At 44.0% G+C, this 27,291-nt stretch overlaps 1 protein-coding gene across 1 annotated transcript in view; it reads right to left on the bottom strand.

The window, feature by feature from the left end:
* Positions 1–298: 298 nt before the first annotated feature.
* SV2B (synaptic vesicle glycoprotein 2B) overlaps positions 299–27,291 on the bottom strand; it is a 102,728-nt gene continuing 75,735 nt past the window's right edge. Inside the window, 16 exon segments of the mRNA XM_038419318.2 lie at positions 299–502; positions 2,666–2,825; positions 5,172–5,275; positions 5,277–5,322; positions 5,325–5,369; positions 6,388–6,483; positions 6,486–6,510; positions 15,842–16,016; positions 17,285–17,373; positions 18,227–18,332; positions 20,840–20,934; positions 21,875–22,008; positions 24,623–24,644; positions 24,646–24,775; positions 26,549–26,579; positions 26,582–26,728. Of these exon segments, the coding sequence (XP_038275246.1) occupies positions 319–502; positions 2,666–2,825; positions 5,172–5,275; positions 5,277–5,322; positions 5,325–5,369; positions 6,388–6,483; positions 6,486–6,510; positions 15,842–16,016; positions 17,285–17,373; positions 18,227–18,332; positions 20,840–20,934; positions 21,875–22,008; positions 24,623–24,644; positions 24,646–24,775; positions 26,549–26,579; positions 26,582–26,728 (1,589 nt within the window). The 3' untranslated portion in view covers positions 299–318.

Below are 27,291 nucleotides of genomic sequence, written 5' to 3'. Positions count from 1 at the left end.
TCTGTTCTCCCCCTTGATGCCTGCACACACAATGCTGCTGTTAATGTTTGTGTCAGTTATGCCCATGCATGCATGGGAAGGACAGATCCTCAGTCTCTCCCCAATGTGGGTTGGATCTAAAGCAAATGAGCAAAGTTCTGCAGTGTGTATGTACCCTGGTTGCAAAGAGCCAATCATGGATGGGAAATGGTCTTAAAATAGGGATTGTCCCCCCCCCCCTATCTGAGGTATCTGCAGAAAAGGATAAATGGATATTTTGATTTTTTTAGACATGGCTCTTTTTTGTAGCTCTTCTCCATTTCCCTGCTGCCCAATTTCTCACATCAGAACCTGTTCTCGAGTCTCGGGTAGCCTCAGGGCTAGCAGCCCTCCCGCAACCAGCGCAGAGGAGGCCAGAAGAATGGGAACCACTTTGGTTATCCCAACAAAGGAGGCAAAGATAGAGTTCCCCAGGATGGCACCAATCTTGCAGAGACCATTGAGGATGCCAAAGGCTGTTGATCTGCAGGAGAGGAAGAGCAGAAAGTGGTGATTAGGAGTCAGACAAGGACAGCGGGTTATTTGGTTGGTTCCACCATCGGTAAAGGAGAGTTGGGTCATTGCATGACTCCCCTAATACTAGCAGCTCCTATTCTAATTATAGAATGATGCAGCAGGTACTGCTGGCATCCAGTGTGGTAATGGTTACGCTCTTAATGAAGACTGGTTTGAGCTATGGAAGTTAATGGAACCTCATGCAACAGAGCACATGCTGTTCGCCTGCAATTGTCAACAAAGAATTTCCCCATCCCCACAAGTGCAGACTTGAACATTTGCTCAGGTACATGTCAGGGAGTGTCCAACTTCCTTTGAAAAATCACATACTGACCACTGCTGGCATCAGGATGGCAGGCTGAGTAGACCAACAGTCTGATCTGATATGCAGAGTCTGTGCTCTCAGCAAGTAACTGGAGCCAGACTGAATGAATGCCCCTGAGCTTTTTTGGGGGGGAAAGGCAGGGTATATTTGGCAGCCCTTATTTATTTCCACACCACCATCTCTTGGAGTTCATGCAATGCTTAATTTGTGCCTCAGTTGAGCCCCGACACCACTAGGCTTGGCAGTTCATAGCCCCAGCACCTCTGGGCTTGGCAATTCACAGCCCCGGCACCTATGGGCTTGGCAGTTCATAGCCCCGGCACCACTAGGCTTGACAGTTCAGAGCCCCAGCACCTCTGGGCTTGGCAGTTCATAGCCCCGGCACCTCTGGGCTTGGCAGTTCTAGCCCCGGCACCTCTGGGCCTGGCAGTTCTAGCTTCAGCACCTATGGGCCTGGCAGTTCAGAGCCCTGGCACCTCTGGGCCTGGCAGTTCAGAGCCCTGGCACCTCTGGGCTAGGCAGTTCTAGCTCCAGCACCTCTGGGCCTGGCAGTTCAGAGCCCCGGCACCTCTGGGCCTGGCAGTTCAGAGCCCCGGCACCTCTGGGCTTGCTGCATCACTTATGAAAGTAAAAAAGTTGCTTGAGCCCCGGCACCTAATTGCTTGAGCCCGGGCACCTCTTTCATTACAAATAAAGCACTGAGTTCACGTCATGGATAAATGTTTGGTTGTGGACATAACGCAATGAGCAAGGCTTACTCTAGAGCTTGTCAAAGCCACTCCAAGTGCTGGTTAGAGTGAGTAGCTTCTGGAGAGTCAGAGTGCTCCCACACACCCTGATTCACACAGCAGCTGAGCCCACTGCTGTCACAGTGCAGTCCCAGTACTTCCCTCACAGCTGTCATCAATAGACTGAAAAGGGCAGAAGAGACTTGTCACTATCCTGATGTAGACAGGCTCTTCTCTCAAAAACTCCTGAAACCTGAACACAGTGCCTCATTTCCCAAATCCACATCTTTATGGGTTGTCTGCAAGAGCTGGAAGCTAAAATAATCAGGAGTGGTACATTGTGACAAGAAACTGGAGGACACATTTCCAAAGGGGCTTCAACCTGTCCAACATGCATGCAATTGACAGAGTCTTCATATACAAGTTCTGTCTGTGTGTAATTTACACTTGCCTGTGCAAATACATGTACACAAGTTATATTACATGTAGAATAAGGCTTGTGAATAGAGCTGGGCATAGTTTTTCGAAAAACAGTTTATTTGATAGAAAATGCAGTTGGGGTCCACTGGAAAAGATTTGTGAATTTGACACAAATCATTTTGGCCATTCACAAAACAGCAAGAGGAAGAGGAGGTGGGATTGCTACTACCATCCCCCTGATCTGTATCTCCACATCACCTTGAGTCCAGTGGGTAGGGCACTTATCAGGAGATGTAGGAGACCCACTTTCAAATCCTACCCACCTACCCTGAAACAGACCCCAAATGGGCTTTTCTTTGATTCACTCACAGTTCTGAAAATCTTTAGATTCATTTAGACCCAAACTGTTCTGATGCTTTTTTTCCCCCCAGAACGGCCACCAAACCAACAAATCAGTTATTTGCCCGCTTCTACTTCTGAATACCTGTGCTGATCAAAGGTAGCCACAGGAGTAGTAGGACCTCTGAGATTTTAAAGAACAACAAACCCTTCCATCGCATACATTTTAACTCAATAATGAGTTCTTGTGATGTGAGAGTGGCTGTGCCTGAAGTCAGAGAATAGAAATCAAAGAGAAGAATATTCTGAGCATAGTTACCTTTTACTGGTGGGATAGAGCTCCACGGTGATCACGTCCAGGGCATTCCAGGCAGCAATGCTGGTCCCACAGAACAGACACTGCAAGCCAATCATCGCAGACTCACTATTGCCAAAGAACAGAAAGAAGCAGCACACTGCAGAAATCAGCATCGAGCCACCTGTCGGGGAAGTAAGGAGAGAAAGCTTGGCATCATTCTCTTGGCATCTCGGGGCAGCCAAATCCACCATTAATATGAAGTGTCTTCAGATGATGGATTTTCTCCCTAGAGATGAGTGATCTCCACAAGATTCAGCTCAGCATCCAAATGATGCTGTCTAGCTCTTTGTGGCCAGGAAACAGGCTGGAAATCTGGTACTAGGCTGATGTTACCAATTATCTCACCCTGCAGATATCACACACATGGGTTCTTTCATGTGGTATTGCAGAGTTCCAGCTGGACCCAGGACAAGCAGAAGCAAGTAAACATGAATATTGATGAATGGGAAGAGTTGTCTGAAGGTTGTTGAAGCTGAAAAATGGTTTGAGTTTTGGGTGAGGAGTTCAGGTAGTTTATATTGCATTCAAATCATCTGGCTCATCCATAATCTCAGGATTAATTTGCAGTCAATGGTATAAAGCACTTGGGGTCTCCCTTAATTATAGAGATGTTATTTAACTGCCTGACACATTTACATAGGGGCTCTAATTTTAGGCACAAGCCCAAGGGAAAAAGTGAGAACATTCATGGTTCATTATCCTCTATTGAGGCTCACTGATATAGTGGCTACACTGTTAATATTTGCAAGAGCTAGCTGGGAATTTTCCCTTAGGATGATTTTCCAGTGTTTCTATTTCCTGTCAGGAAAACCAAAACCAAGTATTTTGTTTTGGGTCAGTTTGACTGAATCAAAATATTTTGGATTGTTGAATTGACACTAAATGTTTCATTTTAGGTCAGTTCAACATAAAACTAAATTACCTTGTTGTGGCACATTGCCTCATGGGACTCGTAGTTTGGGTCCCCTTTCTTTCCTATGGGCTAAGCCTGGCCAGACTACATCTCCCACAATGCAACACAGTCATTCCTCTGACTAAGTGACATGGTGCCTCATGAGAGTCACATAACTTCGGGTATATCATAAGATGTAGGTCAGGGAGCATAGCCCATGGGGGATAATAGGGGCTTCAGGCAACCTGAACTAAAGCTCCCATGAAGCAATGTACCACTATAGGGAAATGCAGTTTCATTTTGAACTGATTGGAAATGAAGTATTTTGGATCAGTTCAACAAACCAAAATGAAATATTTCAGCTTGGGCATATTAAAATGTTTTGTTTTGATCAAAAATGCCAAAACAAAATGTGGGGTTTTTTTTCAAATTCAAATTTTTTTCAAAACTTTTCATTCTGTGAAAAGTCTCAGCAGTTCAACCTTTTGTCTCAATTTGGGATGAAAAGAAATGCTGAACAATCAGAATTTCCTGCAGTAAGGAAATTCTGATTTTTGTTTAGCTCTGACATTTGCCAGCTATCCCAATCTTTTCACAGGACACATTTGGTTTGGTTGGGTGTGTTCCATGTCCATTACAAGAGCTCTCAATTTACTTTGATGTTGATACAACTTGCTGTCGCCATCCCACCATGTGATCAAGCTATATTAGCACTAGATGATATTACCTGGCCACTTTGTGAAACAACATCAGAAAATCCCTGTGTATGCATCACAGTCACATAAAATGAGGATTTAGTCCCTCAAGACAAGAAGGTGACACCTTTATCAGTATGTAGCATAATCAGTAATCCAGTCCATGGATGCTTGATCCAGTCCAGGACTTAGGTACTGAGTTTAGTCTGAGTTTATTCAGTTTGGGAGTTTGAGGCCCTGAGAAAGAATTATAGGGTCCTCTCTGTGTCCAACAGCCATAGTAAAGAATCTCTTTCTATATCAATTACAAATAAGCTTTGTCTGGCCTCTACCACAAAGGATGATACAGACATCTGCATCAGCATTAGCATCACTATCAACACAACTGTGCCTAGAAATCCCAACTAAGACCAGGGCCCCATATGCTAGGTACTGGACAAACCCAGAGCGAGAGACAACCCTTGCCATGAAGAGCTGACTGTCTAAATAAACAGAATATAAAAAGGGTGGGAATGAAAATGCACAGAGAGGGGGAGTGACTTGTGCAAGTTATTACAGAGGGTCAGTTGCAGAGCGATACATTTCTATGGCCTGTGTAACATAGAGGTCCGACTAGATGATCACAGTGGTCCCTTTTGGTCTTGGAATCTATGAAATAGGACCCAGGTGCCCTGAGTGCTCATCTAGTGCCCTACCCACTGAACCATTGACTCCTCTGCTTTATTTGGTATTGGAGTACTCATTGCCCACTTAGCCGGACCATTTTTCATTTGTGCGCACAGAAACAGAGACACCTTTGTATTCACAATGCCTTTATTATGCCCAGGGTCATCCACGCACCCAGCTGTTGACATGTCAGTTGACCATCATCTTCACTCACCAATCATCTTTATCCTTCCTATTTTGTCCATGAGCAGTGCTGAGATGATGTTGCCAGGCAACACGGACAAACTACCCAGGAAACTGACGAGATAAATTAGAAGTCGTTTCCTGCTCGAAGTCCAGGTGACATCCCTCCTTCTGGTCCAGGAGGTGCAGTTTATAAACCTGCACTCGATGAATTGTGTTTCCTAAAGATCTGAGAAGGCAAGAGACAAAAGTTGAACGATATAAGACCTGTGCACCCTTTGCATTAGCTGATGCAGGGAACAGGGTTGTGCACATATACCCAACTGCCTCATAAAGCCTCCTCTGGGTTTTTCAGTGCTGTCAGCAGGCCTATCATCTCCCTACTCTTCAGTGTTGGGGAGTGCTGGCTAAAGCATTATGCTTGCCCTTTGCACTAGAGGGAAGAGGAGCACCCTTTTAATGCATCCATGCTGGAGCAGACATAATTTGGCCCTAATTGCTTGGCATTTCAACCAATGATGAGCAATAACCCAGGAGCTGGTGCTATCATCTGCAATTTTCATCGTCCAGTGGTTTGTTTTCGGTTAAAGGAGAAGTGAAAAGCTCTTTTTAAATAAGTGAATCAATTAAATTAGTTAAGCTGCTTGACATCCCAAATCAGAAGCTGGATATGGGCTGAAAAATGACTATCTTCAGCCAAAATTGTTTAATCAGTTCCCCTATTACTTTAACTTGCCAAGGTCTGAATTCATTTTTTCTGGGTTTCTGCTTATGATGTCATTCAACAGTCAATGACACCATAAGCAGTGCAATCAAGGAAGGCTGGGAATAAAGCTGTCTGATCTGCTCTAAGCCCTCATCAAGTGCTACCTGAAACTAAAGATGAGATGGAAGCTACAGATGGGAAGCAGTCTTAACCTCTGGCAAAAATCCTGATATCAATGTAATTCTGTGATTCAGACACAGTATGTGCATGGAATGATAAGCTTGGTCTTGAAAGATGAGAAAATCCTAATTCACCTTACATTTTAAGGCAAGTGTAGTATATACACCTGGTTCTACAGAAGTTCACCATAGTCATAGAGCTAACACCACAATTGGTCTCTTGTTTGACTTCCCCCTTCTTATTCCCTGATCCTGTCACAGCCCCAACAACGCACTTCTAGTAGCACCACTACAACCATTCATCACAAATCGACGTGCACATTGTTCCACCAGACTAGACCCAAGCCAGGAATCCCCTTTACCCGTGTTATAGAAGACAGTGGATATAATGGTGCAGTTTTTGAAGAAGGTCTCGATGGCTGTCACATCTTCAAAATAGCATTCCTCAAACAGCACGCCTCAAACGTCACATATTTGAATTTCATCTTAGTAATCTGCAGGGCAGGAAAAGAAGCCCCACCCAAAGTAACAGTGAGTAAGCACAAAGCACTCAGTGACCTTTCCAATACCTCCTAACTGCAAATGCGGTGGTCACACAGAGTGACAATAGTGGGTTTATGGGATGTTCCTGAGGAAAAGTGTCGTGTGAATGCAAAGAAAGGGGTTGGTTTTAGTAGACACAGATCATCTAGGATTCCTGCACCTGCTTCACTCCTCAGAGTCCTCACATCAACCAATCCACCCTTTCAGCCAAGGGGACTAGATACAGCTACTGTCATACTGCTGCTGGATCAACTGGAGAAGGTTTCACTCAGCAGCAATGCATAGCACTCTCTCTGTCCCTGGGCAGAGCCTCTTGTCTCCGGTTCTTCCTCCCATCCCCTTGCCAAGGGTAAATAAAAATATCCTTTATCAGAAGGCCATTGGATCTATTGGGCTAAGCATGAGGTCTCGGAGGTTCAAACACCTAATCTCCAATCCCATATCTGCCACTGTTTCTCTCTGTGGCCATTGGATAACATCTCTGTGCCTTATTTTCCCCATCTGTACAATATGATGGAGGGAATCGCCAAGATGGCACTGTTGCACGTTGTTTCCAAAGTTCTATTCCTTAGCGTGCGAGCACTATACATTTCTGGAAGAAAAACAGCATTGTTTATTAGTGTTTGATGTATGTTTCTTTCTGCGGGGCTGTTTCAAACAGCAATCAAGTTTTCTCCTTGCCTTAATTTCTCAACTAGAGTAATTCTTCAAGCAGAATTGCTTTCTGGGAATGAGGCATTGGTCCTGGGCTGAGATTTTTGGAAGAAGGGATTCACCTGCATCTTGTTTGTGACTGCTTCTGTTCAAGGACTATTGTGTGTAATTTAAATAAAACAATTTAAACTAAGAATATACTCAGGCTCCACATCGCTGATTTCTCCTGTCATGGGAAGCCAACCTGCAAGGCCCTGACATCCGCTACCCACTTTTTAGATGAGTGACACTACTCTTACTTACCTACAGTATCTCAAAGGGGCATTGTGAAAATTTATTCGCTAATATGTGGGGAGTGCTTAGAAGATGTAAAGAGTGTGTGTGTGTGTAAGTGCAAGTGTTATCGTCCAAACTAATGAGAGCAGGGCAGGCACCAGATAAAAGCTTGAACAAAGATCTAGCACCTTAGTTTAATTGAACATCTGCTAGTTTGATGTTTTTACTCCACTAAATTATGCTACCACGCTTCTCAACAAGAGGCCTCAAAAAGACATTATTAATTCTCAAACATTACATGAAGACTAATCAAGCTCTATTTTCCATAAGGAAGGTCCTCAGAGGTTACAGCAAAACTGAGGCTGATTTGCATTTGCTCAGTAATAGCCCATGAGGCATTTACTCCAAGGCCTGTAAAAAGCCCTCTCCCTGCAGTTTGATTTCTGAACATTTATCTTTAAAGGAGTTATAAAGCAGTTGCATGGCGTCCAGTGGGGTTTTAACTCACAGCCGAGGGTTGACGGGAAAATGGAGACATAAGTCATATCAGGATGTGATACAGGTAGTCCTGAAACACAGTCTGAGCAGCTTCTGAGTGAGTTACTGCACTAGGAAAGAACCAAACAGGGACTGGGCTAACCATTAATCACATGGCTGACGGCTCCTTCACCTCAAAGAGAAGAATGTCTGGTCACATCCCCACCCAGAGCTCAATCCTACAAGGTGCCAAGTGCCCTTGATGCTTGCTGAATTCAGGAGGAGCTGAGGACATTCAGCACCTCAGCTGAATAATCAGCCCTTTGCACAATCAAGCTCCCAGTCCCTTCACCAAGACACTATCCCAATCCTGCCATCCAGTGTGTGGCTGCTCCCCAGTGGGGAGATAATAGTTCTGAAGCTACTCCCCAAGTGCTACCAAGGAATACCTAACTATATTAACTGTGGCTGAAACTTGCCAGGTTACAGCAGAAGGGAAATGAAGCTTATTTCCTTTCACAAACGCTGAAGAGCATCGGCTGTACAGATGCAAAGCAGGACCAGGAAGACAAAACGAACATGCAGGGAGGGCTGAAAGGGAAGAAAACAGTTAATATCTGTACTCGCATGCGCACATGCACACGCACACATCATTGAAATTGCCATATATCCCCCCTTTCTCTCTCTCTCTTTCTCTCTCTCTCTCTCACACACACAAACATCCTTGGGCCATATCCTATATTCTAATTTTGCATTATGAGAGTTCAGATACAAAAAACTGTGCAATCATAGTAGTTTACAACAAAAAGATTGTGGATGGGGGGTATTTGGGTGTAGTCTATTTACTTTCTATGGCCAGATCCAAAAGACACTCTATTGTATTATAGTCAAAGGAATTCTTTGTGCTACCGAACAGCCTTGGATATGCCCAGGGTTTTGTCATAAGTTCCCATAGGCCAGACCGATAACCATTTTGATTCCTTCTTCAGAGAGTGAAGTCCTGGAACAGCTTTTCAAAAGGAGTAGTGGGGGAAAAAACCTAACTGGCTTCAAAACTGAGCTTGATAAGTTTGTGAAGGGCGGGTATGGTGAGACTGCCTACAATGGCAGGTAGCTGATCTGCGACTGCTAATGGCAAATCTCTCCAATGGCGGTGATGGGACACTAGATGGGGAGGGCTCTGAGTTATTACAGATAATTCTTTCCAAAATGTCTGGCTGTTGGTATTGCCCACATGCTCAGGTCTAACTGGTTGTCATATTTGAGGTCAGGAAGGAATTTTCCCCCAGGTCAGATTGGCAAAGATCATTGGGGGGAGGGGGGTTCATCTTCTTCTGCAGCGTTGGGCATGGGTCACTTGCAGCTTTAAACTAGAGTAAATGGTGGATTCTCTGTAACTTGAAGTCTTTAAATCATGATTTTAGGACTTCAGTAACTCAGCCAGGGTTAGGGGTCTTTAACAGGAGTGGGTAGGTGAGATTCTGTAGCTTGCAATGTGCAAGAGGTCAGACTAGATGATTATGATGGTCCCTTCTGGCCTTAAAGTCTATGAGTCTATCAACTGGTCCTCTGTATCATTTTTCATCTGAAACACGTTACAGGACATCCATTAACAAAGCTTCACAACAGCATCCACAGCGTGTCAGTCAACATTATCTCCAATTTAAATAGAGGGTAGCTGGAAGAGTTGGAAGGCAAAAAGGAATGAAGTGATTTATCCAAGGTCATGTAGTTACTCAGTTGCAGAGAGAGGGTCCTGGCTGGATGCCCTGCACTTTAACCACTAAACACATTTCCTGTTAGGTTGGATTCTGGGGAGGAAGAGGAGGATTTGCATCCTATTGCAGTAGTGGTCTCACCCAGGATGATTGGGCATAAACAAAGAAGCAGCCATAAAAGGCCACACCGATGTCAGTTCCATTAGAAACACATGGAAGTAATCCAAAACAATGTTGACAAATGGAAACGGACAATAGCGATAGGGAATGCCATGTATTTTTCAACCACTAGGAGTAAAATAAAATGTGATTGTAGGATGGTAACTCTGGGTCCATAATGTATTCCTCCCAGGAGGCACATTTGCAGCTGAGATTTTAGAGAGTCTAAGTCTGTTTGGAAGTATGTGGAGTAATTATGTTGTAACACCTAGAAGGCGACAGGGTGAATTTCCATTTTAGACATGGGACGTGGTCCCTGTAACAGAGTGCTGAGGGCTAGCACTTGAGTCAGCACCCTGGTCACTGTTTGTACTAATTAGGTTCCCCTAGAAAAGGCCTAATTGGACAGAGGTGTACCTGATTACCAGGCCAGATTGGAGCTAGTGAATCAATGAGCCAATTAGCCATTAACAGGGAAAGCTGTACAAAAGGGCACAGGAAGGAGGGTTTAGGGGAGGAAGAGAAAATGGGAGAGAGAAACAAACCAACCAGAAAGCTACAAGAGCCCAATAAAGGGGGTCCTCGAAGTAGAGTCACCTTAATTCCCCATCCTTTGGAGAAGGAGTTAGAAAGTTGAGATACAGTGTGTAAAGGTGTAGAGACATTGTTATGTATGGTGGAGGGATTAAAACACTGAAAATAAACTACCCAGTGGCATTTACAAACAAGAAGGTCTCAGAGCAGTCTGTGTTTGTGGAAAAGACGGGTGTGGCACACTGCCCCGTCACAGCCCCGCCCCCCATGATTTTCATTGTTTATATTGTGGTAGTGCCAAATACATTCTCCATGCTGTACAGATGCAGAAGAAGACACAGTCCCTGCCCCAAAAAGCTTTCAAACCAGAAAGACCAAAAAGAATAACTAGACCCAGGGTAGAGAAAAGAGATACCACATACAAACTGAACACAGTGATGACGAATACATGTCTTGACAGTTATATAGGGTCAGATCCTCAGCTAGTGTAAATCAGCATAGCTTCGTTAACTTTAAAGCGTTGACTAAGGATCTGGCCAATATATTTTGTTTTGAGTTGGGGGAAGGGTGGGTGTGGGAGAAGTTTGTGAGTCAGATACAAAGGCAATGGCAGAACTCATATTGACTGGGATGGTGCAGAATGGTGGCCATGGTAAATAATGGCTTTAAGGGAGCATAGAAGTGTTAGCTTTCAGGAAGCAAAAGTGGAAAGTATATTTAAAAAGAAAAATGCCTTGCATAATCAGAGGTTTCAGAGTAGCAGCCGTGTTAGTCTGTATTCGCAAAAGAAAAGGAGTACTTGTGGCACCTTAGAGACTAACAAATTTATTAGAGCATAAGCTTTCGTGAGCTACAGCTCACTTCATCGGATGCATTTGGTGGAAAAAACAGAGGAGAGATTTATATACACACACACAGAGAACATGAAACAATGGGTTTATCATACACACTGTAAGGAGAGTGATCACTTAAGATAAGCCATCACCAGCAGCGGGGGGGGGGGGGGGGGGGGGAGGGGAGGAGGAAAACCTTTCATGGTGACAAGCAAGGTAGGCTAATTCCAGCAGTTAACAAGAATATCAGAGGAACAGTGGGGGGTGGGGTGGGAGGGAGAAATACCATGGGGAAATAGTTTTACTTTGTGTAATGACTCATCCATTCCCAGTCTCTATTCAAGCCTAAATTAATTGTATCCAGTTTGCAAATTAATTCCAATTCAGCAGTCTCTCGTTGGAGTCTGTTTTGAAGCTTTTTTGTTGAAGTATAGCCACTCTTAGGTCTGTGATCGAGTGACCAGAGAGATTGAAGTGTTCTCCAACTGGTTTTTGAATGTTATAATTCTTGACGTCTGATTTGTGTCCATTCATTCTTTTACGTAGAGACTGTCCAGTTTGGCCAATGTACATGGCAGAGGGGCATTGCTGGCACATGATGGCATATATCACATTGGTAGATGCGCAGGTGAACGAGCCTCTGATAGTGTGGCTGATGTGATTAGGCCCTATGATGGTATCCCCTGAATAGATATGTGGACAGAGTTGGCAACGGGCTTTGTTGCAAGGATAGGTTCCTGGGTTAGTGGTTCTGTTGTGTGGTGTGTGGTTGCTGGTGAGTATTTGCTTCAGATTGGGGGGCTGTCTGTAAGCAAGGACTGGTCTGTCTCCCAAGATCTGTGAGAGTGATGGCTCGTCCTTCAGGATAGGTTGTAGATCCTTGATGATGCGTTGGAGAGGTTTTAGTTGGGGGCTGAAGGTGATGGCTAGTGGCGTTCTGTTGTTTTCTTTGTTGGGCCTGTCCTGTAGTAGGTGACTTCTGGGTACTCTTCTGGCTCTGTCAATCTGTTTCTTCACTTCAGCAGGTGGGTATTGTAGTTGTAGGAATGCATGATAGAGATCTTGTAGGTGTTTGTCTCTGTCTGAGGGGTTGGAGCAAATGCGGTTATATCGTAGCGCTTGGCTGTAGACAATAGATCGAGTGGTATGATCTGGATGAAAGCTAGAGGCATGTAGGCACGCTTCCTCAGCTCTCGTCCCCTAATGCCCCTACTCTACTTGCGCTACATTGATGACATCTTCATCATCTGGACCCATGGAAAAGAAGCTCTTGAGGAATTCCACCATGATTTCAACAATTTCCATCCCACCATCAACCTCAGCCTGGACCAGTCCACACAAGAGATCCACTTCCTGGACACTACGGTGCTAATAAGCGATGGTCACATAAACACCACCCTGTATCGGAAACCTACTGACCGCTATTCCTACCTACATGCCTCTAGCTTTCATCCAGATCATACCACTCGATCTATTGTCTACAGCCAAGCGCTACGATATAACCGCATTTGCTCCAACCCCTCAGACAGAGACAAACACCTACAAGATCTCTATCATGCATTCCTACAACTACAATACCCACCTGCTGAAGTGAAGAAACAGATTGACAGAGCCAGAAGAGTACCCAGAAGTCACCTACTACAGGACAGGCCCAACAAAGAAAACAACAGAACGCCACTAGCCATCACCTTCAGCCCCCAACTAAAACCTCTCCAACGCATCATCAAGGATCTACAACCTATCCTGAAGGACGAGCCATCACTCTCACAGATCTTGGGAGACAGACCAGTCCTTGCTTACAGACAGCCCCCCAACCTGAAGCAAATACTCACCAGCAACCACACACCACACAACAGAACCACTAATCCAGGAACCTATCCTTGCAACAAAGCCCGTTGCCAACTCTGTCCACATATCTATTCAGGGGATACCATCATAGGGCCTAATCACATCAGCCACACTATCAGAGGCTCGTTCACCTGCGCATCTACCAATGTGATTTATGCCATCATGTGCCAGCAATGCCCCTCTGCCATGTACATTGGCCAAACTGGACAGTCTCTACGTAAAAGAATGAATGGACACAAATCAGACGTCAAGAATTATAACATTCAAAAACCAGTTGGAGAACACTTCAATCTCTCTGGTCACTCAATCACAGACCTAAGAGTGGCTATACTTCAACAAAAAAGCTTCAAAAACAGACTCCAACGAGAGACTGCTGAATTGGAATTAATTTGCAAACTGGATACAATTAACTTAGGCTTGAATAGAGACTGGGAATGGATGAGTTATTACACAAAGTAAAACTATTTCCCCATGGTATTTCTCCCTCCCACCCACCCCCCACTGTTCCTCTGATATTCTTGTTAACTGCTGGAATTAGCCTACCTTGCTTGTCACCATGAAAGGTTTTCCTCCTCCCCGCCCCCCCCCCCCCCCCCCCCCCGCTGCTGGTGATGGCTTATCTTAAGTGATCACTCTCCTTACAGTGTGTATGATAAACCCATTGTTTCATGTTCTCTGTGTGTGTGTATATAAATCTCTCCTCTGTTTTTTCCACCAAATGCATCCGATGAAGTGAGCTGTAGCTCACGAAAGCTTATGCTCTAATAAATTTGTTAGTCTCTAAGGTGCCACAAGTACTCCTTTTCTTTTTTTAAAAAGAAAACAAATCTTTCTTGCCCAGGACCACTAGATGTCAGTGTGTCCTAAGGAAAGAGAAGAAAGCCACCTCTGGATCCAAAGAGGCCCAGGAAAGCAATGCCTGCTCTGATTCCAGATGAAGAAGGTCCCATCATGAGGACATGTGAGCCTGTTAGAGATGAATTCTGGGAAAGGAATTCCTCAAACACACTTCTTTAGGACTATAGATGCGGATAAATGGGTAGGGGTGTAGAGAGAGCAGAGTAGAAAGAGCACATGATCTGTAGAAGCTGCCCTGGATGCTCCATGCATTTGCACGTGGTGTTTCCCACAGAATGAGGGTTATGCCTAGCTGGGTGAATAATGCAAAAAGATGGTTCCTACAAATATCCTTTCCACTATTAATTTACATAATGTTGCATTAGCTGTGTCCATGGCTTTACTAGGGGCTTGGGATTTACCTTTCTCAAATATCCAACTGACTAAGTTCAACTGACAAAACATATATGCTGAAAATAGATGTCACAGTCACAGGCATAAGGATTCATAGAAAATGAGTTTCAAATCCACACGCGTGTGTTTTCAGACCAAAAGTGCTTATACACTCCCTTGTTGCTGCCAGCCTGATGGTAGAGAATTGAGATAGGATCATGGGCCCACCTCTTCTTCGTCCCTTGCCATACCCTATGTGGCACCATCACTCCCCAGGAGTGTTTCCAAGGGATCAGACCACATGCACCGCAGGCACGAATACTATAAGAATGGCAATTACAGATGGCACAAGTAGCCCCTGACACAATCTATCTGAGGTACTTCTGTGGCCCTCAAGGGCACCTCACAACCTTTTAATTGATTTATGACACATCATCCCAAGAGGTAGGGCAGTGCTATTGCTCCCATTGTACAGACAGGGAACTGAGACTAAGAGAGATTAAGGGACTCACCCCAGGTTATATGGGAAGTCTGTGGCAGATCAGGGAATTTAACTTGGGTCTCACAGATCACAGGATAGAACGTAACCACTGGACTATCATTCCTCTCTGCCTGACCCTAAATCTTCATTTAGACAGGCCCCAGCCACAAGAGCAATTAGATTTCCTAGGAAGTTGGCAGCATGACATGAAAGGGACTGTATGACACAACTGATGCTGAGAGCCCTATTTATATACAGTACCACTAAATGCTAGACTGCCTTGCTATGGAATGGCAACTTAATGGCCAAGATTTCAGGATTTCAAACAACGGCCAAGGTATGTAGTTTTGAGTAGACATGCATGTCTAATTTCTGCATGCAGTTATTGTAACTGTGTATACAAACAGTAAACATGCTTAACTGGCAACTTGCCCAGGTAATTACCCAATTTGCACATGCAGTTGCAGCATTTGCCTGTCTAATTAGTTTGAAAAACTGGCTGTATTCTAAAACTTCAGAAAGTCATGAACTGGTGATCACCACCATTCCCAGACTGGTAATGATCTAGATCAGGGATTGGCAACCTTTGGCATGTGACCCGTCAGGGAAAGCCGCTGGCGGGCCGGGCCGGTTTGTTTACCTGCAGTGTCCGTAGGTTCGGCTGATCGCGGCTCCCACTGGCTGCAGTTCATCGCTCCAGGCCAATGAGGGCTGCGGGAAGAGCAGCCAGCACATCCCTCCGCCCGTGCCGCTTCCTGCAGCCCCCATTGGCTGGGGACGGTGAACAGCGGCCAGTGGGAGCTGCAATTGGCTGAACCTGCAGACGCTGCAGGTAAACAAACTGGCCCGGCCCGCCAGTGGTTTCCCTGACGGGTCACATGCCAAAGGTTGCCGATCCCTGATCTAGAATGTCCAATCCACTGCTAACCCTTACTAGTATGAGGTAAAGCCTGGGGATCATTCAAATGCTTGAAAATTTCAGCTCTTTCTCTAAAAACAATATGTGCCATGTTTTATTGAACCATATGCTCTCATCCCCCAGATATAAAGGAAATCAGGTCACATTCACTTACTTATCATTGACAAATGCCCCATTCCTATGGATCTGGTTTTCCACTGTGAAGTTGAAGGTGAAGTGATCTATACGTTCCCGCTCGAAGATTTTCAGTCGGGATTCATACTCCTCATTCTGGAGATATCGGATCATGTCAGGGAACCAGACAGTAAGCCCATAGTAACTACAGCAAGGAGAGGAAAGGGGCATGTTCAGGATAAAGTTTACACATATTTTGGACAATATCTGACTTGTAAGCAGCTCTAATTTTTGGTTCTCTGTCAATGCTTTTAAGTAAATTTAGTGCTTGGGGAAAGTGTCAGACTGACAGACTGGAGAGCAAAGTCTTCCATTTATCCACACCACTGGAATGTCATGGGCAATGGCAAAACCTGCCTTGGAGTGACAAGCAGGTAGATCAGTCTCTAGGGAATTCTCTGCCCTTGAATTATCAGTTGAGGTTCCCAATGAAGAAGGCATCATTGGTGCCAACAAGAGATGGGTAAATACAGTAAAAATATTCTATATATATAGAATTCCAATTTTGTTAACAAATTCACTTTTTCGTGTCTGTGGTTCTTTTGCATTCACTTTCCGGAACAAGTGCAATCAAGTTGCATTAGCAAGGCTCCTTGTGGAAAGCAAAGGTTAATGACACATTCCCTAATTCTCCATAAAAGAGAATTGTAAATTCACTTCCCATGAGCATTCACACCAGAAACCCAATCATAAGTTACATTCAGCTGCACAAGGATCAGAAACTACACCATGTGCTATATGTGACTAATCACAATTGAACAGCATGGTACATGCCACCGACCTTAGGAAAATCATTAACATTTTTTCTAATACTTTTGAATCATGGTTGTATCAGGAAAGCCATGATCCATTCATAAATGTTCTATGAACAGAAAAGGACAAAGCATTTTTGTTATAAACTATTTGCTCATCTTTATCACCAGATCAGGGGGTGGTGTCCCCAGTGTGGACACTTATTTGTTCTTAAGCGGACTGAAATCCACCCTCTTAGTTGACACAGACCAATGAACAGCCAGCCAGCTGGTAGCAATTACTTTTCGACACTACTAATACAGACAGGATTCAGACAAGGGACCTAGAAGTGAAAGGCTCCATATAAGACTACTGAGCCATGCAGTACCAACTTTTCCTCAAGGCCTGGTTTGTTCAAGGTATATTAAAGTCTCTGTTATGGGCAGTTAGATCACTGAGTAAAATGTAAATACTTAGTAGACCATGACCTAGCTTTTCACGGGCTCTGTCTCTTTAAAATAGGATCAAGGGGGCAAAATTTGATTTTTGTAACAATTTATTTATATGCACAGTTAATCCCACAAAAGCTGAGAGCACATTTCATTGTAGATGGATCCTGAGTGCAACAACTAAGCCCTCAGACGGCTACTGTTTCTTGAAAAAGTTAGAGGAGTGACTTACCTAAAGGCCATTGAAAACCAAACCACAGCCAGAATCAGTGTATTCATCCTGTACTGGGCTGTCAAGCAATACAACAGGTTGTCCCAGACCTACAAATCCACAGGAAAGGTTCAGTCACAGAGAAATCCTAGCAAAGATCTTGAAAGATTCATTTCTGACCAGATCATGAATTTAATATTAACAGTGAAGAGGGCTCATTTGGGGAAGATAGATGATGTGCTTCGATCCAGTGTTTCTTCTAAACTGTGTTTACAGGGATAGATTCATGAGAAACATATGAGGACCTGAGGGGACAATGTTCATGAAGCTTTGCTCCAGTATCCTTCAGTATGAGCATATCTGTAATGAGCTGGCTAGTATGTACATGTAACACTGCCCTCCACTAAATGGATCTAGAGCTGCTAAATTGTATCTCATGGAATCTAGATTGCTAACAGCTAAGGAAGATTCTTCTTTACTTCAAGTGGCAGGAGCTTGTGCTTCTGGAGCCTAAGAATCTAGGTTGCTGCTGTGAAGTTCTGGGCAGTCTTGGTGGGCAGCAGAATGGCAGGTGTGAAATCCGTAGCTGGCCAAAATGTTTATATTATAATGCTGGAGACTCAGCCTTAGCAAGCAGCAACATTAAGCAGATAGAATTTTAATTCATTCACTGGGGATGGTATTCTCTGTTTGTGCAAATAGAAGGGAAATCAGATACTTGTGTGCTCTGGTCTGACCCATATTAGCTTAACTGATATGCTGTGTATGGCTAATCAGTTCAGGAACTCGTTGATGGCTTGGGTTAAGAAGAGACAGGGTGAGGATCAGGATTAGGGGAGTATAGCAAATGCTACCAGAGCCCAGACCCATTTATCCTACACAGTAACCCAAGGGATGTTGGGAATATGAATCAGAATCTCAACACACTGAAAGCTCTTGTGGGATGGTCCTCATGCTCCATACCTGTTTGAATGTGGTCGTGAATCTGACCAACCAGCGCTGGTACCATGTCCCTGTTGAGCTCTGGATTTCAATAAACTCATCTATTTGCTTTGGAGTTTTGATGTGGGGCGACCTGAAAACCACAAACCAAAGTTTCAGCAATTGACCCTGGATGGATTCAACCATTTCTCTGTTTTTCTGCACATTCCTTCTCGGCCTCCTGCACAGCAATTTTCTCTGATGTTTGCCACAGAATTTCCCCTGCTATCTTTTCTTGATGTGTTGCCATTGGCTACTGAGTTTTTCTCATGGGCTAAAAGTGTCTCTCTCTCTCTGTGACACATTTCAAATGTTTCACATCAACCTCAAATCTTCATTTATTAGATTGATAATAAAATGTAATTCTAACACCCAACACGTTAAGCTAACACACTTACGCTATGTAATCTTGATGTCTTTAAGAATCTGCCCGCTAATTAGAGCTGACGATTACTGCCAAAAAATTTCAGGGAATAGTTAATACAGTTTTAAAGAAACTTGCTTCAACTGCTTTCATGTTCTCTTTTCTCAAATGCAACTAGTAAAAACATTCTCTAACAGCAAATTTTAAGTGCCAATGGAAGAACATTTGTGGAAAGTCAATTCTGAGTGCATAAATGTGTATGTTTGCATCAGAAAATTCATCCAATCAGGGAATAGAAACATACCATATGACTAATTTGTCCAGTCAAAATAGCCTGAATTTTGAATATTGAATACTTGTAAGTAAGTGCTCGTGAATGGGTTATAACCTAGGAATCAGTAACAGAAAGTATTTGGTGAATAATTCTGAATAAAGAACATATTCAAGAAAATCACAGTCTGTTCACATGCAGAAAAAGAAGTGAAATTCACTGAATAATTCATTCAGTATGAATGATTCACCCAACTCGATAAGATAGTGTCTATGTTCTCCTGACTGGAACTGTTTAAATGTCAGATCTGGGAATTGTCCCAGTAACAGCTGGTGCATGACTGCCTGGCTCCTGCTGGCAAATTAGCAAAATACAACTTCACGTGGAAAGTACAAGGCAAGGAGAGCTCATTGTCTGTCTGTGCCAAGAGGTTTCAGTAAGTCTTGATTCAACAGCCAAACTCCAGATCTGAAGTACAATATTTCAGACCATTATGACACGTAGCAAATAGGACATCATTAGCTGGCATAATAAGTGTTCATGAGTGCAGTATAGATTGACAGACTGAGTCCTAACAGGAGCAGATGCCTTTAGGACATCAGATGCAGGAGCAAGGTACACGTGGATTTGACACAAGAGTGACAGACAAAACATGGTTTTAATCCAGGAGCAGCATTGGCTCAGAGGGCCCTAAATCCTCGAGGATGGTCAGTCTCACATTATAATATGAATGTGCCCGGTTTATCCTGGTGCAAGTCTGAGAGAAGCTGGTGTGGACTGAGGCTGCCACTGTATATTAAAGATGAGAGGTGGGGACAGCTCCTTAATAAGGGGCATGCACAGAGGGGAGAGCATCTGAAACATGCAGTATCCAGTTGGCCACATCTTATAGATCTGCAGCATAACTGATCTGACCATCCCAGTTTTACAGGAGCAGATAACTTTTTCTTTCTTTCTTTCTTTCTTTCTTTCTTTCTTTCTTTCTTTCTTTCTTTCTTTCTTCTTTCTTTCACAGCAGTAGAATAGCTTGTGCCCTGGAAATAGCTCAAGCTCATTAAGCCCATTTTCTGACCCTGGAGTCTTAGCACACTTGGAGGTACAGTAAATTAATCTCTTGTATTATTGATGGGCTCATTCATTATGGATACTGTTCCTCCATAACTCCTGTTACCAGTTAATCGGGCTTTTTGCACCAAAAAGCTGAATTCTGCAGCCAAATTTTTCTTCCCTCCCTCCCTCCTTCCTTTAAGGGTATGTGCCTTCTCATACATAACAACCTAATTCAAGGAGCATTCCCTAGCTGGTGCACTCACTGTTTACAACACACTCACTGCGATTTACAATTAACCCCACCACACACCTTCTCTAAGCTTACTGAATTAGACTCTGCCCATTTCAAATTTTTCACCATGAGCATTGGCCCAGTGAGTAGTAATCATTCACCTCCCTTTCGTTCAGAGAGATTAAAGGCTGGCTACCAGGCAGATGTGGTTCAGGAAGCTCATTAGGAGGTACATGGAGCTTAATCAGAGTTTGATTAGAAGCTGGAATGGAGAAAGGAGTCGTCCGGATTTCCCACATGAGTAATGTCCCTCTCGTTTACTTTGCTCTTAGAACAGAGCAATTAGCTGTCTGAGTATAACTGGAAAGCCGCTGGGGCTATCCACTGTGCTTTATTCCCATGCATATACAACTCCCACCAACTTTTCTGGGATTGATCACTGCAAAACAAGGCTGGTGTATGACCTGAAGTGTGCAGTCCTTATCTTCTCCCATTCTCCCTCCTGGCTGCTGGAGACCACATAGTGTGTGAGAAGCTGGAAACCACAGGGGGGAGAATAAGGCAGCTCTGAAGCCTACTAAAGCAGATTCCAAACCAACCCCTGGCCTATGAAGATTCCCACGTGCCAGTGACCCCTTTACCACAGTATAATGAACTGCTTTCCCGAAGGAAACCACACTCACTGTGAACACTCTCTCCGGCTCCCCCTTAGCCCGCATGTTGGTATCATGAACTTGCTTGAGAATCATCCAGGCTTCATCATGTTTACCTATCTGGAACACCAAGGGAAGAACATCTCAAGTGAGCCATTAAATACTATGGTCTACAGTCATGTGGTTTTAAAAATGACACAGGGAACCAGCTCTGGAGGCCCGGGTGTAACGGAGCCGTGCCATGCCGCGTCATGTGTTGAGGAGAGAGAAGCAGAGGGCAGAAGGCTGAACCATCAAGGTTTATATTTGCTGACTGTGCAGTAGTTTTGTGGTAGAAGAAGGAAACCACTCTGTAATTATTATTTGGGAGGCAGGAGTTAGGCAAAGTGTTGCCTCCAGGCTAAGCAGAGGGTTGTGTCAGGAGACATGGTTCTCTTCCCAGCTCTGCTAGTGACTTGCTGTGTAACCTTGGGCAAGTCAATGTGCCTCAGTGTTCCATCTATAAAATGGGAATAAATAATGCTTACCTACATCACGGTGGGGTCTGAGGTTTAATCCATGTATGTCAGCTGTTTTGAGAGCCTCAGGTAAAGGTGCTATGTACAATAAGTACAAGGTGATAACAATAAATAATTATGCTGTCCCTTCAGCTTGTGGAGTACTGCACTTCCCTGCTGGGTCTGAGATCCAACCCACCATGCATTTTATCCTGCTCCTGTTTCTTGCGCTTCACTCTTCTTCCTGCCCAGCTCTACTATTTACATTCACAAAGGATCAGTGCTTGTGTTTTAATCAGGGACGCAAACCCTTTGATGGGTTTATGAATCCCAGGTGTCTGCATTTTGCTTGTTGTTCGATGCGGATGTCAACATTAAAAGGTGATACGATGAAAGTATGTGATTAGCACCTTAATACAGAGAGTCTCTAAGTTTTAAATGAAACTGGGTGTGTGGCCAGGGGGCTGGGGAGAGGGAAGTGAAGAGACAGCCAAAAACATGTGAGGACCAGATCTCCTTTGTTAATTGATATTGGAGTACAGTTTTCAGATGAGTCATCTTACCTCTAGCAAAAAACGTGGACTTTCCGGCATGAATTTAAGTGCCACCAGTGAAGAGATACAGGGCAGAGCACAGACGATTACAAATACCCTCCAGCTGTGGAATTGGTACTTGGTTCCCATGCTGAAACCCCAGCCTATGACCAACAAAAGCCAGAGTGAAAATTCTGTCCACCTAGTCAGATTTCTCTCTCAGATACCAATGATCCCTGTGGGCTCAGTGCAAGATGGTGATAGGCTGACAAAGACACATCTGACGAAAGATTATTATGCCTGGTAATGAATTTCTTTGTGGACTCTGTCAGACAGTCAGATGGATAATACCCTATGGCTTTGTGCTCAGCACAGACAATGGAATCGGTTATTATTAAGTTCCTGCCTTTTTAAAATCTTCCTTTACCTTTAAGTTTAGAAATCAGGGTGGAAGTGAGATATGCAATAAAACTAAGGATACTTAGCATCCATGGAGCGAGAACCTAGCAAGGGTCACATGGTATCACTGGTATATTTTATTACACTTCTGTGGCCTCCTTACATAACATTACAGAGAATTCTAATACGTAGCCCTTTTCTGATTTCCAGAGCACTTACGAGACAGCCTGACAACATATCTGTAAGGGAAGCATTAGTTCCCATTTTACAGAGGAAGCAGGGGGAGGCAAGCAAAACGATTTCCCCAAAACATACAATATCAATGTCCAAGCTGGAGTTCAAATTCAGGAGATCCTTGCTTCTAGTGCTGCATTTAGGCCACACCTTACTCTGGGCTCTCTCTCATGCTCTGCCCAGGCCACATAGTCAGCAAACAAGGGGCCCGGGGAAGTCTGAAAGCAGCACAGACACTTTAAACTCAAATGGCAGCTTGACCAAAGCAGGTTTTTGGGGGGTGTAAACAATCAAACTTTAATCAAAGGTACAGAGAAAACATCACGAACCAAAATTCTTTCTTTCTCGGTTTGCCTTCCCACAGTCAGATCTCAGGGAGGATATTTATTTCAAATGTTTCTTTATAATATACTCTCTGTCATAATATTGAAATAAACTAGTTACAGCTTTTGCAGCAATGATAACTGCATCAACCACAATGCTACACACGTTCAATTGAGTTCCAAAACAACATGGAACAAAGGGATACTGGAAAGGAAAAAAACATACAGCACTGGGCTCAGATGCTCCAACATGTGACATAGATAATGCTGACCAACCTGCAAAATTTAATATTACCCTTTTAAAGGCTTGGGTTTTAAAACCCTGTTTGCAAATAATGTATGTGCTTTAGCCTGACACCATTGCACTCTAGTTCACATGTCTGTTCCAACAGCCTGTCTCTGGCCAAAATGTGAATTTTTCTAAATACAGAGGGCAGTTTTAGCTTGTAAGATGGGTGGGTGGGAGGGTGTATAGATAGATAGATAGATAGATAGATAGATAGATATTATAGTCCCTCTTCATGATCTTTTTGGACTGTCCTACTTTTCTCAATCAGGATTTTGCAAACAGCTGGCAATACTGGATACTAGAGGAATTAATCTTTCTCAATAGATACTGACAGTCTGATGTTTTCCTAGGTGATGCAAATGAATTACCAGGAAAACCATGTGACATGCAGGTTTTTGTTCCTCATAGTAGTAATGTACATTTCAGAGTCCTTTCTCTCTACCATATTCAACACATGGGAAAATCAGTAGAAATCAGATGTGATCCCAGCAAATATATGTTTTTAGGGAGACCTATTCACACACAAAAATTACCCCAATACACTGGTATCTGGCTAAGACATAGTGGGATGTGCTGACCTGATAATGTGCTGCTTAGCCCCCCGCCCCCCCTTGCCCGATATTAGTGTTCAGCAGAGTTACAATTTATTGATTAATTGCTTAGCTCAGCTCTGCAGTTAACATGGACATGCGCCATGAAGTTTACCTGAGTCAAACTATCCCCAATTCAGGAAATGTGTGGATTTGTGATGCTGGGTTTGACCATTCATAGAGAGAGGCCAGCACTTACAATCTGCAGTACTAAAGGTGTGATGTATCAGAGGCTTTTATCATAAAGGAGCCATCACCCATCATCCTGCCTAAGTATCAATCATTCAATTAATTCTCTCTATCATCAGCATGTATAGGGCCCCAATCACAATAGCACCTACAATGCTACAGTCTAGACAATTCCTTCCTGTCCTGCTGGGGATGTCCAGACTTGCAGGATGAATTCCACTGATTATTTTGAGTTCCTGTAAAAAAGGCAGGTGGAATTTGAAAGTTCCAGGATGGCAGAGGTGAGTTTGGTTGCAATTGGTACAAGCATGTCGGACTCTGGTCTTACACATCACAGAAGCTGCAGGGCTAACTTACAACATATCATGTTAAGAATCGATAGCCCACCCGAGATGGTTGTGTGTGTTTGTTTATGAGTGAGGTCTAGTCTATATGAAACAGTTAGTGCACAGCAAGCTGGGGTGTAATTTGACAACGTACTAGCCCTGCCAAGCACTAACTGGCCATGTGGACGCTGCGGCCACGCACTAAGCTTTCCATAGTGCACTTTAATCTACTCCAATTTGAAACAGGAGTAGGTCGAAGTGCATGATGGAATTTTTTAGTGCCCAGTGGCAGAGTCCATGCAGACAGTTAGTTTGCAGCAGGCTGGTGCACTGTAGATGTACACGCCAGCTCGCCACGTACTAACTGTATGTCCTTATATGTGCTGTGCGCAGGGTGTTATCTGTAACCAAAAGCACAAAGCAGTTACCGTAGTGTGGAATGATGCTCCAAAGCCATTGCAGAGGCATAAATGCCACCAATCATCCAGAACATGCAGAGCCAGCTCAGGTGTTCCCCCCTCTTCTCACGAGAAAGGAATTCAGAGAAATAAGCAAAGACGATGGGGAGGGATCCCCCAATGCTGAGGAGAGAAAACACCACATGGGAAGAATAAAGGACTTTACCAAACAGGTGTCACCAGCACATCTGGAGCCTCATAGTTTTGGGTTCATTTATAGTAAAGGTCTCCAGAGTTACAGCCCACAGTGGGAGGGTAACTTTTCTTACAGGAGCTCACTGGAATTCTTGGTGATTCTCACAGACTCTCTACTCAGGGAGTCAGCTCCCCATATCAGGTTGTTCTTAAACATGAAGGATGCACAGGAAGCTTGTCATGAGCAGAAAGTTGATTTTTACTTTCCCGTTTTAACAAAGTGAATTAACCTGGCCTCGAGGGGACATGGATATGCTCAGCAGAGCATTTGTGATTTGAATGCTTGTGCCCTAGGAAACTGGAGAACTGTACAGGAGAGCACAAACTCATTTCACTGGGGCAGCAAACAGCCAGGCAATAACAGCCATTGGTTGCTAGTGAGTCCAGCCAAATTTGACCCAGTCCACACAAGGGAGGACCCATTCTGCAATTCCCCTTCCCATCCCCTGCACTATCTCGTCAGAGTAGCTCAGCTGCCTCATGACTCAGAGATGAAAGAAGCCTGGGAGTGCTGGGATTGCCATGAACTTTGGAAATGTTTCTGAAGTTCTATAAAAACATTTTGGAATTAGCCATTTTAAAATGGGCAATGTTTTCAAATGATTTGGGGTTCCTCCATTTTGGGATGTCCTATCTGAGACACCTAAACGGCCTGAGTTTCACAAATTCAGAGTTCAGTTCTTTTTTGAAAATCAGTCCCCCGTAATATCTCTCAAACCAGGCATTGAAAATCTGGGCCATTTTTGAAAATCTTGGTCATGGCCCCAAAGTTCACGTATAACAGGCCACCAGCATAACCTTTACTGGACAGTCCAGTGGAGTCATTTCTTGCTTAATTCCATAAATGGGGGAATGAAACATGCAGCTTCTTGTCAAGGTTTAAGAACAAGTTTCTTCTCTGCCTGAACAAAAGCTTACCTTTAAAAGGCAAAGTTCCAAATGAATATAACGGAGAGAATATGGGGCCTCCCCTCTGCTCCTTATTAATAATGTGGTATTTATAAAGTAGTGAGTTCTGGATTCGTGTCTTTGCCACAAAGTATCTTCCTGATGCTTTGTATAACCAAGCCATATCGACTGTATCGCAATTTGGGAGACTGGTATGTGCTTGGGAGCACTACAGATCCCGTCACATTCTAATCACCTAGTCATAGAGCAGGTCAGTAGTGACTGAAAGTTGTTACCAACTTAATGTTGTTTCATGCCTACGAAATGGGTAGAGATCTCAGTACAGGTCCTAGTAGACAAGCGTCTACATTGCAGTCAACATCAATCAGCACCCATGTTCACAGTTTCAGCAGGGAGATTGAGATTTCAGTGACTGAGTTCTCTTAGGTCAACTTTGAGGTGTCCTATCCTGAAGTGGTGAACAGATGCTTCCTTTTATGCACCTGTTTTCTGCCTAAGACCTCAGAATATCTGACTGTCAATTTTCCAAGCATTAAATTGTTCTGTTTAAGGAAAAACAAACTATATAATCCCCCTTGTCTAGTGTCTTCTCCCTGGCTGGCTCTAGATCCTTCTAGGGAGATGTGAACATTTTATTTATAACACACACGTGCTGTGTAGAACCTCTCCAGTCAGTCCTTCCATCTCCTCAGCTGGCAATCCCAAATCATTGTGCAGTCTTGTCAAGCTCAAAGGGTTCTCCTGTCTTAAACCTCAGCCTGGAGCTGGGGAACTAAAGAGAGTGTTACCCACCCGAAGCCGGAAATAAGGCGGCAGAAGAGGAGAATCCATATCCCTGGACGAAGGAGGAGAGGAATGCAAAGGCAGCGTTGATTGTGAGTGATGTGATGAGGCATTTCCTCCTTCCCAGTTTATCTGCCAGGCCACCCCAAATGACAGTTCCCACCATCATTCCCAGGTAGACTATGAGCCCTAGAGGAAAGAAAGACAGGGAGCTGAGTGATCCTATCCCATGTGCAGTACAGGGCAATTAGGTTAATATTTCACACATATCCAATGTTTGGAGCACTTCCTCACAAATCCCAACCAGCCACCAACCAAAGCCCTGTTAGCAAATATTGAAATACTTCACCAGCCTGAATGCCTGTCAGGGTCTGACACATTCACTTTCTACTTGACCAAAACAGCACCCTTTGCCAGATACCTGTCAGGCCAAAGTTGCTTCACCAGTACTAGTGATGGGCTCATACATCCTCATCTGAGCATCAAATTTCTGGGCACTGTAAAGTCAATTAGCTTTCAGGTGGAATATGCCCTCTGCTGACATCCAAAATGGTACCTCAGGCTCAGGCTACTTCAGAGGGAGTGAACTTATGTCGCTTTCCCAACCCTTGGACTTTCAAAGGCCCATGAGTCTGGAGGAACTTGCAGTCATATTTCTTTGGAACGTTCCTGGCATATAGTGGGTGCTCTCAGGATACAAAATGATCATTATGAAGAATAATATTTTACAAACAGGGTAGGCCCAGCTCTCA

This window comes from Dermochelys coriacea, chromosome 10 (assembly GCF_009764565.3).
Source record: "Dermochelys coriacea isolate rDerCor1 chromosome 10, rDerCor1.pri.v4, whole genome shotgun sequence".
Taxonomy (NCBI): domain Eukaryota; kingdom Metazoa; phylum Chordata; order Testudines; family Dermochelyidae; genus Dermochelys; species Dermochelys coriacea.
The sequence above is the reverse complement of the archived record's forward strand: the minus strand, read 5'-3'. Positions and strand labels throughout refer to the sequence as shown.